General features: G+C 44.8%; 1 protein-coding gene across 2 annotated transcripts in view; it reads right to left on the bottom strand.

The window, feature by feature from the left end:
• Window positions 1–20,924, bottom strand: part of lars2 (leucyl-tRNA synthetase 2, mitochondrial) — a 22,524-nt gene extending 1,600 nt beyond the window's left edge. The window contains exons 1-20 of one of the 2 annotated variants that reach the window (XM_029128019.3): window positions 20,768–20,924; window positions 17,690–17,934; window positions 17,004–17,135; window positions 13,939–14,030; window positions 13,044–13,104; window positions 12,876–12,965; window positions 12,325–12,468; window positions 9,843–9,950; window positions 8,894–9,053; window positions 8,677–8,781; window positions 8,352–8,467; window positions 7,969–8,252; window positions 5,283–5,381; window positions 3,257–3,394; window positions 3,062–3,177; window positions 2,418–2,597; window positions 2,166–2,335; window positions 1,404–1,481; window positions 1,213–1,324; window positions 317–444 (exon numbers count right to left, since the gene is read on the bottom strand). In XM_029128019.3, coding sequence (XP_028983852.1) covers window positions 317–444; window positions 1,213–1,324; window positions 1,404–1,481; window positions 2,166–2,335; window positions 2,418–2,597; window positions 3,062–3,177; window positions 3,257–3,394; window positions 5,283–5,381; window positions 7,969–8,252; window positions 8,352–8,467; window positions 8,677–8,781; window positions 8,894–9,053; window positions 9,843–9,950; window positions 12,325–12,468; window positions 12,876–12,965; window positions 13,044–13,104; window positions 13,939–14,030; window positions 17,004–17,135; window positions 17,690–17,923 — 2,547 coding nt within the window. In that variant the 5' untranslated portion in view covers window positions 17,924–17,934; window positions 20,768–20,924. The remainder of the gene's footprint in view (window positions 1–316; window positions 445–1,212; window positions 1,325–1,403; window positions 1,482–2,165; window positions 2,336–2,417; window positions 2,598–3,061; window positions 3,178–3,256; window positions 3,395–5,282; window positions 5,382–7,968; window positions 8,253–8,351; window positions 8,468–8,676; window positions 8,782–8,893; window positions 9,054–9,842; window positions 9,951–12,324; window positions 12,469–12,875; window positions 12,966–13,043; window positions 13,105–13,938; window positions 14,031–17,003; window positions 17,136–17,689; window positions 17,935–20,767) is intronic. The other variant, XM_029128020.3, reaches the window with a different exon arrangement.

The following is a 20,924-nucleotide window of genomic DNA, read 5'->3' as shown; positions in this document are numbered from 1 at the left end:
CTCAAACTAATCACAGGCTTTCTTGAAAATTACAGACTATAGTTGTAATCGTGGACCTGCAGTAAGAGTTTGGGTTCAAGAGCAGAGAGTCGGATTGAAAGGAGAGGATGCTAGAACACAAGTGTATGCATACACCTATTAATAAACATATGAATACATGATGAGCATTAGTGCTGAGAAAGAGTATGAGAGGAATAAAAGCTTTGATTAGTGTGAGTTTTATTGTACAAACCTCCACAATGTACATTGTGTATATACTGTGTTGCGTGTGCACCTGTGTCTTTGTGTCTGACAGCATGTGTCCACGTGATCTTACCAGTACAGAAAGTTCCACCAGGTCTGGAGCCTCCAGGTATTCGGGGTCCACTTTGGGCCAGGACTGCTGCAGGACGTCTCCTCCCTGCTTGAGGAGAGGACTGAGGGGGTTTTGCACCTGGCAAAGACCTGGTAGAAAGCACAGCAGGGCATCACTGACAGCACTTGTTGACAAAGTATTGAGACGGACCCAAAGAACATCTCACAAAGCACAAAACACAAAGTCACTGTTTTGGTAAAAATCTGTGTTGCATTTTTATCCCAGTAGTTCTCTTTACATTAACAAACATTTGTGGAAGAAGAGTCAAACTATGTCCCACCACCACTGGTCAGGTAAACCTCCAAGTGCACGTTCCACTGGAGGCAGAGGGGAAGGATGTGGACTTCCTCCATCCTGCAGGGCTGTGTGTGTGTGTGTGTGTGTGTGTGTGTGTGTGTGTGTGTGTGTGTGTGTGTGTGTGTGTGTGTGTGTGTGTGTGTGTGTGTGTGTGTGTGTGTGTGTGTTTGTGTGTGTGTGTGTGTGTTACAATTACAAACAACTAGCGAGAGTGAAAAGTACAACGTGAGGGAGCTCCGAAGAGGCCGTGTGTCCCTCACTTGTATGTCCTGTTTATACAACAACCAAATATGAAAAGAAAATACAAATTCTCCCCAGCAACACACACAAACACACACACACATGCGCGCACACAAACACACCACTTCCCCTCAAGGATGATGTGTCAAGTTTTCCTGACTCTGGACAATGCGTGTTTCCCAGAACTGCTTGTCTTTCTGTTCATGCTTCCATGTAATGCTAGACCTCCTCTTCTGTTTGTTTATCACATAGAACAGCCGTTCTATCCATTATAATAGTGTGTAGGAAATAAATAATAGTTTATAGTAGATATCGCCAACCTGCCCAAAGCTCAGACGCCAGATGAGGGGCCATGGGTGCAGTCATCATCACCAGTGCAGCCAGAGCCTCCTCAAAGTCCACACTGTGCTGCACCACCTTGACTGTCGCACTCTGAACACACAGGTACAGTGGAAACAGTAAGAACTTGTAAACTACAGCTCAATTTCTAGGTTTTAGGAGGAACACTCACACTCAATGTATTGGTAAGTCCCATCAGACGAGAAATGGCTGCATTAAAGAGGAAGTCCTCTGTAAAGTGAGATGTCACCTGGAAATATTAAATGGAAGACAGTGAGACAAATGTCAGTGTCACACAGTATTTTTCAGTGCAACTCTGCTTTCTGGGGTGATTTGACAAAGAGAGGAGCATCCTGGCTGTTACCACCCTCTGCACCAGGTGATGGTATATCGTGTCGGCATTCCCCAGCTTAGCCTTCTGGGAAGTAGAACCCATTTGGGAAGGGCCTGAGGGAGGAGGAGGTCAATAACGCAGGCATATCTATGGGACAGATCAAAGGACAGCCTTGGCCTTGGGGGCTTATGGCAAATAGGCTGAGGTCCTTTAAAAGTAGTGGCCGTGAGCGGGGAGAGAGAATCAAACCTGGCAGCCAAAGGAGGCTATTTATAAAGTGTGAAAGCAGACAGAGTGGATTTAAAATCAATTTCATACCCTTCTTCCCTTCCTCTTTACTCTGGGGGATTTCAGGATGCTCCAAATGCTCTGATTCGGCTGAAAAGATTAGACCCAGGGCTATCTGTTGTTGGGTTGTGTAATGAGTGACATATTATCATGGACCATGAGCCTATACTGTAGAGCTTTATTCAAAGAAGAAGAAAACAACCTGGTGCTTCCCAAAGTGAGCCCATTAATGACACCTACTGGTCAGGACTGAAGCAACGTGATAGCGCTGATAAATTCTGCTACACAAACAGGCCGCGCTGATGCTTTTACCTGCTGGACAGCATAATTCTTATTCTGCCAGATCCTCCGGGTCTCCTCCAGCTCCCTCTTCCCCAGCAGCGACGGGTTGGGGACGTCTCCCAGCTGCCGAGCCCCCCGGAGCTTGGTCACCAGCTGCCACAGCCGGGCCTGCCACCTCAGGACCCCCGGCAGGGCGTCCGCTGAGGTGGACACGGGAGGAGAGAACATTGTGACAGAGCGTCGCGGCAGCGGCGTTTCAAACGCGGTGACGCAGCAGCTCACTCTTCACATTCCAGAGGATGTCCTGCTCCGGCGGCGCGGCGTAAAGAACGTAGAGTCGCACTGTGTCCACGCCGTACTGCTGCACCACCTCCTGGGGGTCCAGGCCGTTGTGTTTAGACTTGCTCATCTTTTCCCATGTTACTTCCACGCGGCCACCACCCAGCGCCACTGGCTCCTCATCTGGAGGCAGGTTGGAAGTCAGACCAGCAGTAGCCTCTTCCAGTCACTGCCTAGTGTTTTACCTCATTTAACTGTAATGGATTCTTACTGGCTTCTTAAATGTTAAACAGACAAAAGATGAGTATACGAAGGCTCTTCACCTATGGCCCCCCTTTCTCTATAAAACACTAGAATCTCCTCTTTATCCTGTTTCAGAGGCTGGAGCTCCTTGAGCTAAATCCAGTTTCAGGAAAGCCCTCAGGTCTGTTCGAAACTTCAAACACTTTTTGTGATTTCATTTTTGCAAAGAGTCATTTGTCTGAGAAAAGCACAAAAGGCACAGAATAGAGAGTGACTGCTCCAACAAGCAGAACAGGTGAGCAACTGTACTGGTGCCACAACATAGAATAACGAAGCAGCAATGTGCTGTCAGCACGGCTACGTTTCATTCAGCAAGTCACACGTGTGTCACACATCTGTCGCACCAGCGATACAACCTGTGAAGTCCACCTCCGCTCTCTTCAGATATTGCCCACTATCTGCCCGTTTGAACGTCTGGCCCTTGATCAGACCCTGGACCAGCAGCTTACGAAACGGCTCCCTGAAAGAGAGCAACAGTGTTAACAAATAAAGCAAACTCTTTCTCAAAGCGGATGGCAGCTTGGTGTGCTGTGTGGCACCTGTGCGCTACGAGACCCTGGTCCTTGCAAAAGTGACAGAGAAAGCGTGCGTAGTACAGGTGCATGACGGCGTGCTCCTTTCCCCCGATGTACACATCCACAGGCAGCCAGTGATCTGCTTGGTGGCGCCCGAAAGGCCTGCAGAAGAAAGGATGGTTCAGAGAGATTAGCATTAGTTAGCGCTACTGTTTTGCTGCAGTCCCTTTGAGCCTGTTTGCCTCATCGCTGTCCTTTTTCGGTTCCTTTATCTGCCTGTAGAGCTTCCTGTCACCTTTTAAACTTTCATTTATCACCAGCAACCTGTCCTGTCCGGTAAATGATGACAATGATGGAGATAAATGATGTCATGCTCTTGACCGAACGGTGATGTAGTTTCAGTGCAGTAGGCTGTGCAGAAATCAGCCAAAATCAGATCTTGTTTAATTTTTGTATATTATGCAGCTTTTCAGTTGCCTGATCTAACGGTGGGTCTTAAATGTTCTAATATACAGTGTAATGCTTCTGATCAAAAACAGTTTGCACAACAGGTTTTTTGTTTTGCATAGTTTATTTTTGGAATACATGTTGGACGTTGTGTGCTTTGTTTCATACACACACACTTCCTCTAGGGGGCAGACGGAATCTGAAATAATCACAAAACGATGCACAGCATGAAGCTACGTGTATCGCACTGGCTTTTCAATGATGGGAAAGACCACACTAAAGTACTGTGTGTTCAGCTGTGAAGGCTCCACCTTTACCACCTTTACCACCAAAAACAGACGGGCTGATAGCGAATGGTGAATCTCGCTAGACCGGGGTTGCAGCGGCGTCACGCCGTTAGCGCTGTGGTCAACAGAGTCAGGGTTCCCTCCCTGAGTAATGATGCTTTTTGGGCAGACAGTTATCTGTGTGTGTCACCTTTCACACTAATCATTACGCTCCTCCACAGCCCTGTCCCTCTCTGTGGCTCATGGCATCTCCGGATAATTGAACAGGGAAAAATAAATTCCAAACTCTAAAAGGCTGGAAATAATTTGGCCGGTTTTTGTGGCATCGGGCCAGGAAGTAACAACACTAAGCACGCGCACAATTCTAATAACACTGTGTTCCCATTTCTTTGCTCCTTCTTTTGGGCACTTTCAGCATCTCCTGCTTTCTATTTTCGCTTCCCTTTTGGTGCAGAAGGCTCAGCGGGCCAACAGAAATGCACAAATAGTGTAATTGCTTTTTCTGTTGTGCCATAATCTATCCCGCTAAGAAAAGTGATGGGGAGAGCGGTCCCTCTCCCTTTTAAAGCAGCTTTACAGCTAGGTCAGAGCACTAGGAAATTAATCTCTTTTGTTAAGCTCAGGATATCGCCACCAACCCAGCAGGTGACATCCAGTGCTCCACAGCCTCTACTGGAAGAAAATGCAACTTCCAGACAAGTGTTTGCGCGTGTGTGTGTACTTGCATCAAAGTGAGAACCAAAACTTATTTTCCTACCAAAGTGAGGACATTTTGGCTGGTTCCCACTCCCTCCCTGTTTGAGGGTTAAGGTGTGATTTTAGGGCTGAGGTTAGAATTGAGTTTTGGGCAAGGGTTAGACGTCTGTCCTTAGTTGTGACTGTTAGGGCTACGGTAAGGGGCTAGGAAATGCATTGTCAAGGGAGTTTTTCACTTTGATGTAAGTACAGGGATATGTGTGTGTGTGTGTGTGTGTGTGTGTGTGTGTGTGTGTGTGTGTGTGTGTGTGTGTGTGTGTGTGTGTGTGTGTGTGTGTGTGTGTGTGTATACACTTGTTTGAAATTGGAAGAAAGCACTGTTGATGTTACCCCGAGCATAATTATGAGACTTGTGGAACTTTCTGTTCTTTTTTGTTTCATTTTTATTTGAACAGAGCTTGAAAATAGACTAGTGCAATTTGTGCTGAAATCTGTCAGTGTGAGAAGAAAAAAGATGCAAGGGGAAAATAAACAAGCTTGCATCTGGTGGCTCCACCGAGTCAACTGTGAATGGGAACAAGGAAAAATTAAGTCTCGGGAGGAGGCTGTTCACACTGTACCTGTCGGGGTTATGGGGGTCTGTGTATCGAAAGTAATACCAGGCTGAATCCACAAAGGTGTCCATGGTGTCAGTCTCCCTCCTCGCTGGGCCCTTACATCTGCCAGAGCGGAGAGGAGGAGTAATATTAGACAAATTAGAAACAAATGAATGATCTCTGTTTGTATGCGTAGAGGAACTGCACATTGCATGATTTATGCGTGAGTGTAAAGCTCCATCTGGCTGTGGGGTCATGTCCCTGTGGAGAAGCACCGCTGAAGCCAGACTGGCACAAGAGCTCTGTTCCTGTGCCCTGACTAACAGGCTGTGCTAACAGGGAGCGAACTGGCATGCTGAACACATGATGATGTGTTTGTGTTGGAAATGCCACTTCCCGTCCCTTTCTATCAAAGCCAAACATCACTTGGGTGCGTGATGCAAATGTGCCAGCACCACTTTCGTAGGGGAGGAGAGGACAACTACAAAGACGCAGGAAGACAGCTTCTGGGAAAGTGTTTTGTGGTTGCTGATTTAAAGTACCTAATGGAACAGCGAAAGTGTCTGCCTTTTATTTTATAATGAGTCTCAACAGAGTTGAAATCAGTGTGTCAGAAAGATAAACAGAGAAACAGCTCAGAGCTTTGCTTCAGTCGGCGCAGCAGAACAGGTATCAGTTCCCAGACCTTGTGGGATGTCTCCATTTTGTGTGTCTGTCATTATTCTCTCACACAAACATTTATCTATAAAATCTCTCTCTCTCTCACACACACACACACACAGAAACACACACACACACACACGAAGAGGAAAAACCCCTCGACCACCTACGGTACCAGTCTATAATAAGGTTGTGATGATGAGGTAAGAGCTGTGGGTTGCCTAGCAACAAGTCTAAGGTGTAGCAAGGTTAGTATTTGGAAGTCAGGTGTTATTTCTTATGATGAAAGCCACCAGTATAATGAAGCGTTTTCCATCACAAAAGAATCCAAAAACAGGAACTTCACAAAAGAGAAAGAAAGGAGTCCCAGAAATTTAAGCTTAACCAAGTTAAGGGGTGTTTTTTCCTACTCCCTCACACCAGACGAGCCAACCACAGGCCAGAGTGAAGCATTTCACAGACAGTTGGCACCAGCTACAGCCCGGCTGCTGGGACCAAATAAGACGGCTTGCACATTCACCCCGTGTGGAGAGTCGACCCCTCTCTAACCATGAAATGAAGCGAACAACAAGAGTAGGTAAATAAATCTGAAGCAACACGTGCGCATGAGTGTGTGTTCTGGCAGATGAGCCAACAAGAGCCAAAAGGTCCTCAAACAGATGAGACAAGAGCGGCAGCTGCCCACTCCATGAAAGCCCTCCACCCGTGGAAAGTAGCTCCATCTGGTGTGTGCGTCCGACCCAGGTGCTGTCATGTAATGTGTGTGCTGTTCTAACCGGGTGCTCCCTCTCTATACCTGCGTCTACACCTGTGCATTCAGTGACCAACACACAATAACAGTTTCTCATAGGCTGAGCCACCAAAGGGTTCAGTTGGCAGGTGGATGGAGAGATAAGCATTCAGGAAATGACTTCCTCAAGGACAGATAAAATTCCTTTTCTACAGCCCCCCCCCCAAAATCCTTCCTCAGTCGCGCTTTACTCAAACTTAATTGAACACAGTCAATGAGTGAAGAGAACAAATTTCCACAGACACTTATCAACAAAGAGGCGCCTGGAAGAGGGGAGTTAACGGCGTCTTTGCGATTATAGCCATCAATCACCGCTGATGGCTGGAATTATAGTAGTGTCGTGGAAGCGGGTAAACACAATCTGATGACTTGTGCCATCTGCGACTGAGTAGGCCACTGTTTTAATCAACATGGTGCCATGACGGTGATTAGTCTTATTCAGAGAGGAATTCCCATGTCGGTGAAGGACTCTGGAGACGTCAGCTGAATACACATGCTGCATTTCCTCCATTTAGCTGTGTGTGTGTGTATGAGGGAGAGAGAGAGAGAGACAGAGACAGAGAGAGAGAGAGAGAGCAAAAGTGTAAAGGTGTGTAATAGTGTTTGCATGTCTTGAAGCACAGTTGGCTTATGCAATGTCTATTATCATCATCATCATCATCATCATCATGATCATGTGGTGCTGCTCTTGTCGTAGTTGCCTCTCATTGTATACCCCCCACCAGAACAAAAGTGTTAATCACACAATTTACAGGCTGGGCCTCGCTGCTCTGTGTTCTTGTAAAGATGCCGCATGACAGACAGCTCAGTGCTGTTGGCGCTGGGCTACTTGGGAATTACAGCAAGTAAGGAGGGGGGGGGGCTGTCGCTGAAGATGGATTACATCTCATTCACATCTCACTCCTCAAATACCAAAATGGAGGGAATCATTTTATCCATTTTTAAGGGGCCAGACAGAAGGGACCCCACCCCTGCATTCTATTTACACCATGGCACAGCTGAGTGGGATGACTGGGGCTCCTGATTTACTGTCACAGGGAACTTCATAGGAACTTCAGTGCGGAAGTTCACTCTGCACAAAGGGTTAGAACTTAAAAAATGGGTTTTATGCAAATGAGCATTAGCTTAGAACATTAGCTATCAGGAGGGTCATACTTTCAAAGACTTTGCATTTGTTCAAATTCTAGTGCTCGTGTAACAACCCTTCAGGACGGATTTAGCAGCACGCATACACCTCCGACTAGATTTAAGTTTTCCCACCTGGGACATTTGCAGTTGACCCATTCATGCGCCGCCTCCAGGGGTGATGCTCCCTTTCCTGTGAGAGACGGCAGCTTTGGCAGCGTCACCGGTAAATCCTCCTCAGGTACCGCAACCGGGCCGCAGGACCCACAATGCACCACGGGGATGGGTGTGCCCCAGTATCGCTGTCTTGATATTAACCAGTCCCTGAGCTTTGAGCTGGTGAGGTGGCCACCCACCCTCTGCTCCCTGGCCTTTTGGGTAATGGAGTCAAACGCCTGCTCTCTGGTGAGGCCTGAGAACTAGTGCGAGAAGACAAGATTGTGCTTGTTATTTTGTTTTAGATAAATACTAATAAATATTTTTTGCATAATACTAAAACTGTGCCAGCCAGTGCTGACCTGCTTTGAGTTTATCAGAGTTTGTGACCCATCTTCATGGCTGTTAAGCACCGTGGTCCAGTTCAGATTCAGAGCTTTGGCCACAGAAAGGTCCTCCTCACTAGTGTCTGGGATCCCTGATGGACACATGTACAGCATGAACATGTTAGTAAAAACTGACAAATTAAAATATATAAGGAAAATGGTAAATTTCCTAGACCTTAGGAGTCTTTGTGGGATTATAAGTTTCACAGTAAACCTCTGACAGAATCAGAACGTTAGGTACATTTTGATGAGTTTGATATTTTGTCAGCAGCATCTAAATGAATACTTCCCAGTAACTCACCAATCACTGTGTCCAGATAGCCATCAAATGCCTCCTTGTGTGAGATGACCAGGGGAATCTCGTGGCCGGTGAACAGGTTCTGAGCCGTTATTTCTGTCACGCAGTCTGCAGAGGTGCGAGAGAGGCCGCTTCCCGTCATTTATCAGCATCAATTATCACCCGGTGCTTTGAAAGACAAATCCTCAAACATTCCAAACACAAGCAGAGCGATGCTCACCTCTGCCCGGCTCGAAGGCCCTCTCCAGGGCAGGACGGAGAGCGCTGCTTCCATGCAGCAGCCTGTGGGAGGGCAGGATGGCCAGGAAGGCTGCTCCAAACACCACCTCTGGGGCGAAGCTGTATGCGAACAGAGTCTCCCCACTCTCCTCCCCATTCACCTGAGACGTAACGAATACAGTGCTCACGCGCTGAAGTGGAGCTGGGGCACAGATGGTGGGTTCACTCCTCAGACTGTGATCAAGTGGGTGAATTATCAAGTCTACCAGGGTACTTATCAGCCTTTGATCTGCTCTGTGCCCTTTTACGAAGCTGATAAAACATGCTTTTAGAAGTGTTCTTCTGTTTCTGTCAAAAAACTGATAATAATTGGATATTGTGAATGCTGCTAATGCTGGAAAATACAATTTTATTACTTGATAAAACATCAGCTCATAGTACAGATGTGCCTATTAATGGTATGATTTAGAAAACTGCTTGGCCTGTGCTTTGCCTCTGCTCTTATGTTTCTGTTTGTCTGAATTCAGGCTTATTGTATTGTGTAGCGAAGAACCTTCAACCCTACTCTAAACATTCAAACGCTAGAATGTGCACTGCTCAACCCTGTAGTTTATTTTAAATGTTTCTGTAACTCTTTCAAAGCAGAGTGGTTCAACTGGGGTCACAACACTCTCACTTTAAAATGAAAGATGCATGAAGAAGACTCTCTGATAGCGCTGGTAATGTGTGAGTCTACCTGCTGAATATAAACAATGTGATAGTTTTTTTATTTCAAATTGGAATGCATATTTTTACTATATACATAAAATATCAAAGAAGTTAATATAAACCAGTGGATGAGTGCTCGGGGAGAATGAGACTGGAAAGAAAGAGCTACAAAAGAACTTTCCAAAACAGGAAAACCACATGAAAACCAAACTGACAAATGAATAAAGAACGCAAATGTTCACCTTGAGTTTAAAGTCGAAGTAGCAGCCGGTGCACTCTCCAATCCAGTTGGCCTGCATGGCTTTCACCCCATACCACTCAGGAAGGTCTGCCAGAGCATCCAGGAGAGGCTGAGGAGCAAAGACACAAGTTTTCCACTTAGTGCAAGTTTGAAATGAGCTAATTTCCCACTTTACTGTGCAGAAGATATTTTTCTAAGGGGGGCAACCTGCCCTCACAGGGAACTGAGATAATACAATTGACTCCAACTCTGAGCTCTTTCAGAGCCCAGCCAATTTATTTTGACAAAGCCGCAGTGCCGACCAGGTCATAGTATGCAGAGAAGAGAGGGATTTTTAAAAACCCTGACCTCCACTCGCCCTACTTTCCTCTGTATCGCATAGCAATCGACTACGACGCTCTCTCACTCCGGCACACACTCAACAACAGTTATTGTGCATGATTAAAGGAAGCTATGCATATCAACGAGGCTGAGGCCAAAAAGTCACAGCTGGGCCAAGGCCAGAGATGTTAAAACTCTCCATTTCCCTTTCAGGCTGTCACAATCTATTACTCACTGTCCCCCTCATGGTGCCGCTCAGCATGCAGCGCTTCATCATGCTGATATCCATGCAAACGTAAACACTGACTACAGTCCTGACTAGCTATGGATCTGCTTCACAGTGGGAGAACGAGAGCGATAACTCCCAGTGAATGTGTGTCAGCGTGACTGAGAGGCAAAGATGTCACCAGCATTAAAGGAGACAAACTGAAAAAGCTCTGATAGACAACTAATAATGGCTTCAAACCAAGAGGCAATAAATGTTTCTTTACTTTCTTGGACTAAAAGAAAATATAATTTGGCACAGAAGGGGGAATAACTGAAAGTGTACAACAAGGACAGGCGTCTCCATGGCAACTAAGAAAGCTTCAAAGAAAAGCATGGTATAGCAACAAGCAATGATTGTGTCAGTGTGTGTGTGACAGAAGAGAATGACTTAAAGTGCACTTGGAACAAAAATATGACACAACGCAGTCATGTGAGTGGAGGTCTCCTCTAAGCTGCAGGTATTTAACTCAGGAACCTCCGTGACACATTTCCGAAGCGTCGCTGATATTTGCTGCACAACAACGTGCTTGTGAATCATTTCGACTTCACTACAACACGTGATTATGCGTGAAATTGAAAACTCCGCTGCCGCTCCACGTGATAATTTGGTGTCCCGCAAACTCCACGTCCAAAAAAATCCATCTTAGTAATAAGATGCAGTCGTCTGTGTCCTGGGAGAAACAATAAGGTGGTGATTCATGGAGGAAACTCTCCACAGCGTGGAACAACCTGACAGCTGAACTGATGACAGCTGAATATTGCCTTGTAATATTGTCTGAAGTTAATGTTGTCTAACAGACTGGAGCGTGTGTACAGGCGAGCGGGGAGACGCATACGCAGGAAATCACAGTTACAGGACAATTACGGCACTTTTGTTTTGTTTTGCGTGTTTGTTTGTTTTTTACGTGGCTCGATCTGGTTTGACACGGTCCTGCTTTCGCTCCATCTGTCTCTCTCACTTCTTTTCCTTAACACCTTCCTCTTCCTTCCCACTTCTCTGTTTGTCAAGAGAAAATTAGAAATGCAGGAACACATTGTCACAGTAGGCCGCTTCCACCTCCACTCACACCTCTGACACAGCAGCGGTGACGCCACTTACGCCGGACTCTGGACAAAGACATTCCTTTAAATCAATTTTACAGGACTGTCAAAGGCATTAATGAGTCCCCAGAGGAAAAGAGAGCAGGTTCGTGCAGCTCTTGGACAGTTTATTAAAGCTCACAGGTATTTTCTAATATTTCCACCTGTTTTAAAGCATGAAGGGTTTTATATAGCCTTCACCCTAATCCAAGGACATCATCTCAGTACAGTATAAAAGTCTCCTGTCAGAAGCTGACAAAAAAAACTTAAAAAAACTTAACTCAATATTTTTCAACCAATTTAATTTAATTGTTCTGTTTGAAAATTAAATTGAGAATTAAGATAGTAGTGAATAATTAAATCATGTTTAGCTGCAGTTTTAGAGACCAAATATGTGACATTCACACACGCAGATCTGTTCGTCTGTGTTGTAAAGGTGGAGTTTTTCCCATCCGTCAGCCAGGCTGCTCGGTGGTAATAACCAGACTCTACCGGTCTCTCCCTGTTCGGGAGAAGCCAGTCTGCAGATGATGGTCTCCAGGGGTCTGATTGCTGAAACCAGACAGGCAGGGCTGCAGCTGCTGCTACTGAAGTGTCAGCCATGATTGTTATCGCAGGGGTCCACTACTGCATTTTGTCCAGGATGGAGTCGCAGACCAGCCATTCAGACATGCATAGATGACTGGATGGCTAAAACAGCCACGAAGTCCACACTAACTATACATCATGCACCGTAGAACAGGTAAACATGTGTTTTTATCGAACTTTGGAATTTCTAAACACACTGAATCAAAAACACACAAAAAGAAACATACCTTGGCATAATCTGTGGTTTTAATGAACCACTGTGTGAGTAGCTTCTGCTCCACCACAGCGCCAGACCTCCAGGAGCGACCGTTTTCATCCACCTGCTCATCAGCCAGCACCGTCTGATCAATGGGATCCCAGTTCACCACAGCCTAAACACACACACACACACACACACACACACACCCACACGCACACACACACACACGCACACACACACACACACACACACACACACACACACACACACACACACACACACACACACACACACACACACACACACACACACACACACACGACTATGAAGAGCTTAGGAAGTAGCTTTAATTTATTAGACAGACCAAAACCTTGATTCAAGGTCATCCCATTTCATTAAATATAATAAAAGGGCTTCTAGCTGCTTCGTTTATTTCATTCTTGTTCCTGGTCCTACTGAAAAGGTGAGTTCTCTCAACCGTTTGTGTAACTGTCAGCGGCCTCAACCTCAAACTATCCACAGTATTCCACCCAAGAGAAAACCACTTCATAAGCACTTCAGAGCAAAGGCCGTTCCTACCTCTTTCTGATATGCCAGTCCTGCTTCAAGCAGCTTGATAAACAGATACTGTGTCCACCTGTAGTAGTCTGGCAGACAAGTGGTCACTTCCTGTCAGGGAAAGAGCGAGGCACACGGGTCGAACACGTCCAAATTCCTGCTTGATGCTCACTTCTATTATTTACTCACCCGGTCCCAGTTGAAGCAAAGGCCAAGACTGTCCAGCTGCTCCCGCATTGACTCTATGTTACTGAGAAGGGCAGACAAAACACAGCAACATTAGGATATATGGCCCTGCAATAAGTACTGAAGGACTTCAGGGGCTCAAATCCTGCCCTTCTCACATTTTTCAAAATCATTAAACATGTAGATTTTTTTTCACCATTTCACTTAAATTTCCAACAAAAAAACACAAAAAAGTGTTAGTCCACTTTCTGTTAGGATTTGCTACTAATGAGCGCTTAGATGCATCACGGGTGGTAAACTCTTCTGGCCCAGAAGCAGCAAACGGGCCCAAAATCACAAAACCACCACCGCCATGATTCACAGATGGGAACGCTGAAATCTTTGCTCGACGCCCAACATAATACTTTTTATTCAAGCCAAAATATCCTACTTTGGTCTCATCTGTTTATAAAGCATTCTTCCAACAGCCTTTGGGCTTACACACGTGGCTTTGAGCAAACTACATAAGCAGCTATGTTCCATTTGGAGAGCGGAGCGAGGGTTTTAATTTCTGCCTGTATGTGAGAATCACGCGCACTGTGATATGGTCGGACTGGGACCAGTTCAGCGCGAGGAGCACCGCTGATGGTGGTGTAGCAGTGGTCTAGTGCTGTGCATGTTGTTGTATATGCGTCAAGGTTAAATGACAAAGTACCAGGTTGTACTGTATGAGCATCATCAGATAAACCACCCTGTCTGTTTACAACGTCTAACAAAGTGACTATGACATACATGTGCTATAAATAATTATGATACTGGACGTTTTTTCAAATAGCTCCACACTGATAGATGTCCCCTTTATAATTTAAATCTCTGCTCCAGAGAATCCCTATTAGCACAGACACGATAATTCATGTACCTTTTAGTCCACTGCTCTGGGTCAAGACCTCGCTCAATAGCTGCGTTCTCAGCTGGAAGCCCAAAAGCATCCCAGCCCATGGGATTCAGCACCTGTGGAAGCAGTCAGGAGTTCAGTACCAGAGGAGAATTCATTACATTCATCATTATAGTTGATCATTTTTCATGGATCAAGACATGAGCAAAAAGGCCATTTCCTGATTTCATAAAAGGCCCAGTCTGTGGTTCTTATTAAATCCTTCCTCTCCCTCTGACTCTGCATAGAAATGAAACAATGAACGAGACATTTGGAGAGCGGCTTCTGGCCTTTGCTTACTTTATCTTAGACGTACAGGTGGGTTCGCGCAAATCCTACCAGCAATCATTTATTCAGCCAAGTAATGTTGGGCTCTGTATCACACGTTGACCCTGATATGATAAAATGCTCCCTGCTGAGATCTCATTTCCATTACACATTGTGGTTAATGTATGCAGACTGCAATTTCATGTGACCGCAGCTGTTATATAATATAAAAGCAAATGGAAAGCAAGGTTCAGCTTGGAATGAAGATGAGGACGGGACAGCGTCACAGTAAATGACTCGTTTTTCCACATGATTTCCTTAACATCACAATCTCCCGCTGTACTTTCTATCCACATCCATTTTATTCACCTCTAACGTACAGTACATTTCCTCTCTCCATATGCGACGTCTCTTATAGTCTCTCTTCGTCCCTTTAACTTCTCTGTGCTGTGGTGCACGCTCACTGAGAGAGGCATGAGATGAAAGCACAGGAGTGGAAGGTGTGAGTGAAGTAGAGGCGAAGCCGAGCGAAACGGCGTCGACGACTGGAGAGGATCGCTGCACGGACTCCAATGGGTCTGAGGTTTCAGACGATTTGGTATCCTTGGTAACTGCATGGGCCTCATTTGTAAAGCCAAGTGCTGGATGGCATTAGACTAAGAGAGCTCAGAGCAGCAGAACACTGTGACCGTTCAGGAGGAAATACAGGTCCACTGAGAGGAGGGGGCCAAAGATAGCCTATGTAAATAACACAACACAAAGGCATGCACCTCATTAGGATGGAATGCTCTAGTACGCCGTTTATTCAGGCCAAATATGCCATTAAAGGGAGATGGGATTCAGAAAAAGGGGGGGGGGGGTGCAGCTGTGATGGAAGTTCCAAAGACAGCAGCAGAGGTAATTTAGTGATTTTCTGCGAATAGCTTTGGCTCCACTCATCCTGACGACTCGTCTGCCGCTGGACTAACCTGTTATCGCGTACAGTACAGTACCTCTCGGCGTTTGAGTGACAGGAAGCGGTGGAAGATGGACGTGGGAGGCAGTGGAGGCTGATTCCACGACAATCTGTCCAGTGTAATGTGGAGCAAATCAGCGCCAACCACTGACAGACATCCATCGACAGCTCCAGGCACCTCACGCTGACAACAATGGGCACTCGAGTACTGGAGGACGGGTTTTTTCTGAACGCGAAGCCGCTGTCCACCTACACAACTCCAGCTGGGTGCTTTACTTCATCTGCAATTTTGAAATGCAACCCCCTTGTCTGTAAAACCTAACTTAATCCATTCAAAAGACAAATGATCGACCATTCCTTTGTACAGGTGGGGAATGTGTTGGACTATTTCCAGGCAGGGCACAGTGACTTCCAGAGTGTTCACAGTGAAGGGTTTCATAGATGAAACTGCTTTAAGGTGTGACCAGCCCCTTCCTTAATTATCTGCTGAACAGAGAAGACTGTGTGCGCGCAGCGGAACCAGGTTCATGTTGTGACAGATGCTGAGGGAAAGTACACTCCTGGGCAGGAAGTAGTTACCAGTCATGTGAAACTGTGAAATCAGGCAGAAGCAGACGGGATTCTCTCTGTAGTTGAGGGAGAAGATACACATCAGATAGTTTAATATCCACCAAGGACCAAAAGAGGAAAAAAAAGGATTAGGAGCGGCTTGTCAGACTGGAAAGGGAAAGATGGAGTGAGGACAGAGACACTGAAGGTTTGTGTCGCTGCACGTTGTTCAAAGCTTCATCAGCAGCCATAGCGAACTGGAGCCAGACAGAGCAGTATCGACTGCAGAGCTTTGATTTGAAATAGAGTTGCATCAATAACACATTAGAGTGTTTTTATTCGAAAGTATAGATTTTACCGTTACTTTACTTACACCTTGTTCCCATAAAAGAAGACGTCATCATTAAAGCGGTTTAAAATCTATTTTCGCTAACGGGCAGCTTTTGATAACAAGAAAAAGCTTTGCTCGATTTTAAAGTGACTTCAACTTTGCGTTCATCTTTGCTTATACTGGAATCTGACATACAATTTTCTGAGCTCACAACAATTCAAAACAAAAATCCCAACAATTTCCCAACAATCAAAGTCAAATGAGGTTGCTCTAGCAGAAAATGCTTCAGTAAATACAAACTTGAGCCAGTGAGTTTCCATTGAGGCAACATATGTGACATGCGAATGACTGAGAGTTTTTTCTGTGTGGAATAATCTTTGGTGATTTATTCTGTGCTAAGTACTGTCAAAAATTTTCTGGTGGTGCTAAAATGTCACTGTACTACACAGCGTGGTGCACATCAGCGTATCATTCAGATGGCAACGAATGAAGCTGTTAATAAGCCCTTGAATAGATGAGTGATGTAGAGCAGGAACAAACACATGAGGTGAAAGAGTTTACAGCCAGAGAGCAGGCGGCACCGGTCATCGTACAGCCAGTACTGCTGTGTGCTGTGCTCTACAACAAACTAGGGAGGCTTAATTAACTCTGAAAGAAAGACAACAGGACTTTTTTCATTCAAACTGCTGTTTTATCCAGTAATATTCGGTAAACAGCCAAAACAACCTCAAAATTAATCTCACAATATTGGTGACACGTGTTCTGATCAAAAAGTCTCAGAGAAGTGGAGGAGAAGAACGTTGAGCCACAGCAACACACATGATCATCATGGTGAGGGACAGTTAAATAATGGCTTCGTTCAGGGGAGGACAGAGTCACAGTATGAGTCCAAGTTTGTCTCCTATCTCATGTCCCATGGCGGCTGGACATCTAATAACAAAGACGTACCTGGTGGCCTCTCATTCTCTGGAAGTGGCCTATGGTGTCACTGATGGTGTACACTCGCACGTGGCCCATGTGCAGTCGACCTGACGGGTACGGAAACATGGACAGGACGTAGAACTTCTTCCTATCCGAACCCTGGGAAGATCCAGACAGTTGAAATAAAGTGCACAGCCAGTAAAGACAGATTTTGGAACCCGTTTTTTTTTTTCTTCTCATTTCTTTCGAATGAGTCTTGTGTAAAAGCCACTGCATTAGCCTGCTGGGATCAGTAATACCTCATCACACACGAGTGCACTGAGTGACTCCCGGTGCATTACAGCATGAGCCTAACAGCTTCTGATTATAGTGTCAGAATCTGATCGGTGACTTACACTCATAACGCTGTTACCGTGGCAACATAGACAGCACGGGTGAGACCTGGCTACACATGGTAACTGGCATTATTTTTGAATAAATTAATTGCAACCAGTCTCATCATAAATGCACTTCATCACTGTCAGCCTGTTCCAGACAGCTGCACCGTCAGGCCATCAGGATCTCTAACCAGCCCGACATCAACATGCTTAACGACATGTCAATGCATTAAACTTTAAAAGGTCTAAATGGGCTTGCAATATTACATTAGAGATTGATCCAGATAGATTAAGCCTCTCCGTAGTTTATGTATTCAAAACAAAATGACTTCTTACCTCTGGCAGCACATCCGTCTTCCACTGGGCCATGACACGTGGATGCCACCATTCTTCCACCCTGCGCCGGGTCTCTGGTCGGTACTCCTTTTCCCACACTCCTGTCTCACTGAACAGGGTGCGAGTGCTGGGTCTCCACAGGGAGGCTACTGGCCTGAAGAGAGGCGCCGTGATGCTACCAGATCGGGCTGCGGCCAGGGGAAGCAGAACCAGGCGCTGCACTGACCCCTGCATGGTTAGGTCACCTAGAACGATACATGGACAGAACAACAGAACCTGCTGAATGCACCATAATGTACTAGTACTAAAAAAACTATTAACTTAGGTTCAGTTAAAAAAATTGCAAGTTACTTTGACAGTTAATTAATTCATGTAAGTTATTATCGTAAATTAAATATAATTGGGTGTTAAATTAACACAATTAACATATAATACAGTTAATTGATTGGACTTAATGGATTCAACTGGAGCATAATTGTTAATCCACAGGTCATTCAATAACATTTCATGTAGCAAATCTAAACTGATTTAATAGCTTTGTTGAGAATGATCATTCACAGGTGCAGTCCCCTCTTTTCCTTACATTTTGCAGTCAACCACTGCATTTTAAGCAAACCTGAGAGTTGCCTTGGTTTCTTTCAGCTTCCCTCTGCACATCTTTTAAAAACAACTCAGTAGTGGTTAACGTTTGTCAAACAGAGGGAAGGATCCCTGCATGCTGATGGAGGTGCATCTCATAAATGTCTTTCTTCAATTCTTCTTTCTCTTTATTCTTATTTTCTACAGAACTGAAGTGAAACAATAGGATTTGACTGATTCAGTTACGTACCAGGGAACCATGGACACCCCTACAGTGTGTTACAGTATGCTCAGTGATTAAACTAGACAAGCTGATAGTATTCCTGGTATAAATGTCAGGCTGTATCGTCGACATCAATCTGTCTCATTAGACCTGTGTACCATGAATTCACATGAACATGATTCAATAGCTTGCAAGGAAAACCGATATGATGTGACCCCTAATTGGTTTAGTTACAATAACTTCCCCATGGAGTGAATATAATCGCAGACACTGTCTTTGTCTACTCATGCAACATAATTGCAACTGGAACGTCCTGGTTCTGCACCATGACTGAACAGATCGGAACATGAAGTCTGGGCTGTTTGACGACACAGCACATGTGAACCCACTTGTTGCGAACGCTGACTGACGGCTCGGCTCAGCAGCTCTCCACACGATTGTTTTGACACCACTGCTGTTTCACAGTCTGTGTTCTTTGCGCCACGTCAGTCACACAGCAACAGCATGACTTTGTGAAATGAGAGCTTATCAAGCTGGCTGCTTGCTCAGATGTGAGAATGATCTGCAGTTGTTCACTCATTTGCCTCACTGCTTCCAACTGGCTCTCCCTGTTATTGCAGAACGTTATCTACCGGCCTCTGGACGTGTCATTGCTTGAACTGTAGCCACCGATTCCAGAGAGGAAGGTCAGACAGTCAAGTGCACATTAGAAAAAACAAAATGACCTAAATGTGTCTTTTTCACCAGACGCACACACACGTATATAAACACAGTTTCCAGGGCAACCTGAGAGATCGGTATTTCTCTTCCTCTTGTCTACTGCTAACTTGACCTATCTAGAGAATATTTCCACAGCGGTAATGCATCTGGATCTCTGTACTGTAGCTGATAAATGGAGGACGTGATCGCATGCATGCCCTGACACCAGAGTCAGTTGAAATTGGGTGACTGAAAAGCAAATGATTAAAAAAGGTTATTCTATTTCTTCCAATGGAGGAGAAAAGCCAACAGTAAATGCAGAGCTGGAAGAATGTATAGATCATTGATAGAAAGAGCTGTGTGTAAAAAAATAATAATGAAAATCATTAAAAGAAGAAAGGGCTTAAAAGGCTTAGCCTAGGCTTTGGCTTAAAGAAACTTATTTATTATGACTAACCCTAACAAGCCCAAAGAACATATTGACCGGAGGTGGAAAAGTCATTTGGGACTCAGTGACGTCAACTAAATGAGCAGAAAACTGCTCCTCTCCTCTCGCTAGTGGAAATGTGTTTTTCACTACATTCTCTTGAGTATAACCTAAGCATCACAGCAGCCGACTCTCCTCCCTTTAGGCTGAGCCAAGCACTCAAGGTTGTGCACATCTCTGATGGTGTGAGTGAGTGGGCTGATGAGAGAGACCTGAGAAAATGTTTCTATGGAGACCGGGCTCGTCCGTTTGGGTCTGTTCTGTAAAGAGTGGCTGAAAACTTCTGCAAACAGCACTGCTGGCTGCGCTGCATGAGCAGGAAGACACAATGGTCGCTGACTGGCACTGTGGGTGGCTTGGATTAAATTATTTATAGAAAAGAATGTGTCATCTCATAATGACATCAATGCTTCTTGATCAAATTAATGCTAGAAATATTTTTTTAATTTTGTTTCAGAACCTAGACTCTCTACTATGTCTGTGCCACTAGGTTTTAAATACCCAAAAACCCAGTGGTGTGTTCATGTTGGCACAGAGCATGATGTTGTATAATGTGATGTGCATTAGCTAGAAGAAGAGCATCTGGGATAACACCCACCCATGTCTAAGCAAAATGTAAAGCATTTACTTGATTCAGTAAAACAAATCTAATGCAGGATAAAGGTTCTGAAGGTCTCAATTGAAAAAGAAGCCAATCATTAGCTCCAACACATACGGTATTAGTACTCACGGGCATCAACAAAACACATACTATTATACTCAGTCAGAAACACAGTATAGAAATCTAGTCTTGCGTGTTATTTTGTTTGTTGTTGTAACTTAAAATAAACTACTTTTCACTTCAGTTTACTCACTAAATTCATGTTATATATAATAAAACTGAAATATGTGTTATTCTGCCCAAAATGCTATATATTACAAAATTACCTAAAAGCTGAAAACGACATGGCTTAATAGACTGAAAGTTAACCTACTGTGCTTTATGTTGGTTATATTTGTTCTAGCTCACTGTTCAGTTTGCTGCTTGTGCTCACTAAAGAATAAAGCAGAACAGGAAACATGCGACAGTTCATCGTTTAAAAGTACTTACCAATTTATTTATAAGTCCTTTAATTCCGCGTTATAATCGTGCTGACATTAAGCCTAAAAATCATAATATAAATGCCATGTCCATCGTGTAATTCCTTCGTAAATGACCTGCTTCTGAGCTCATAAGTTCACCAAGGGCGCCGCCATTTTGTTTTCAA

The sequence above is a fragment of the Betta splendens genome, chromosome 16 (assembly GCF_900634795.4).
Source record: "Betta splendens chromosome 16, fBetSpl5.4, whole genome shotgun sequence".
In the NCBI taxonomy this organism is placed as follows: Eukaryota; Metazoa; Chordata; class Actinopteri; order Anabantiformes; family Osphronemidae; genus Betta; species Betta splendens.
The sequence above is the reverse complement of the archived record's forward strand: the minus strand, read 5'-3'. Positions and strand labels throughout refer to the sequence as shown.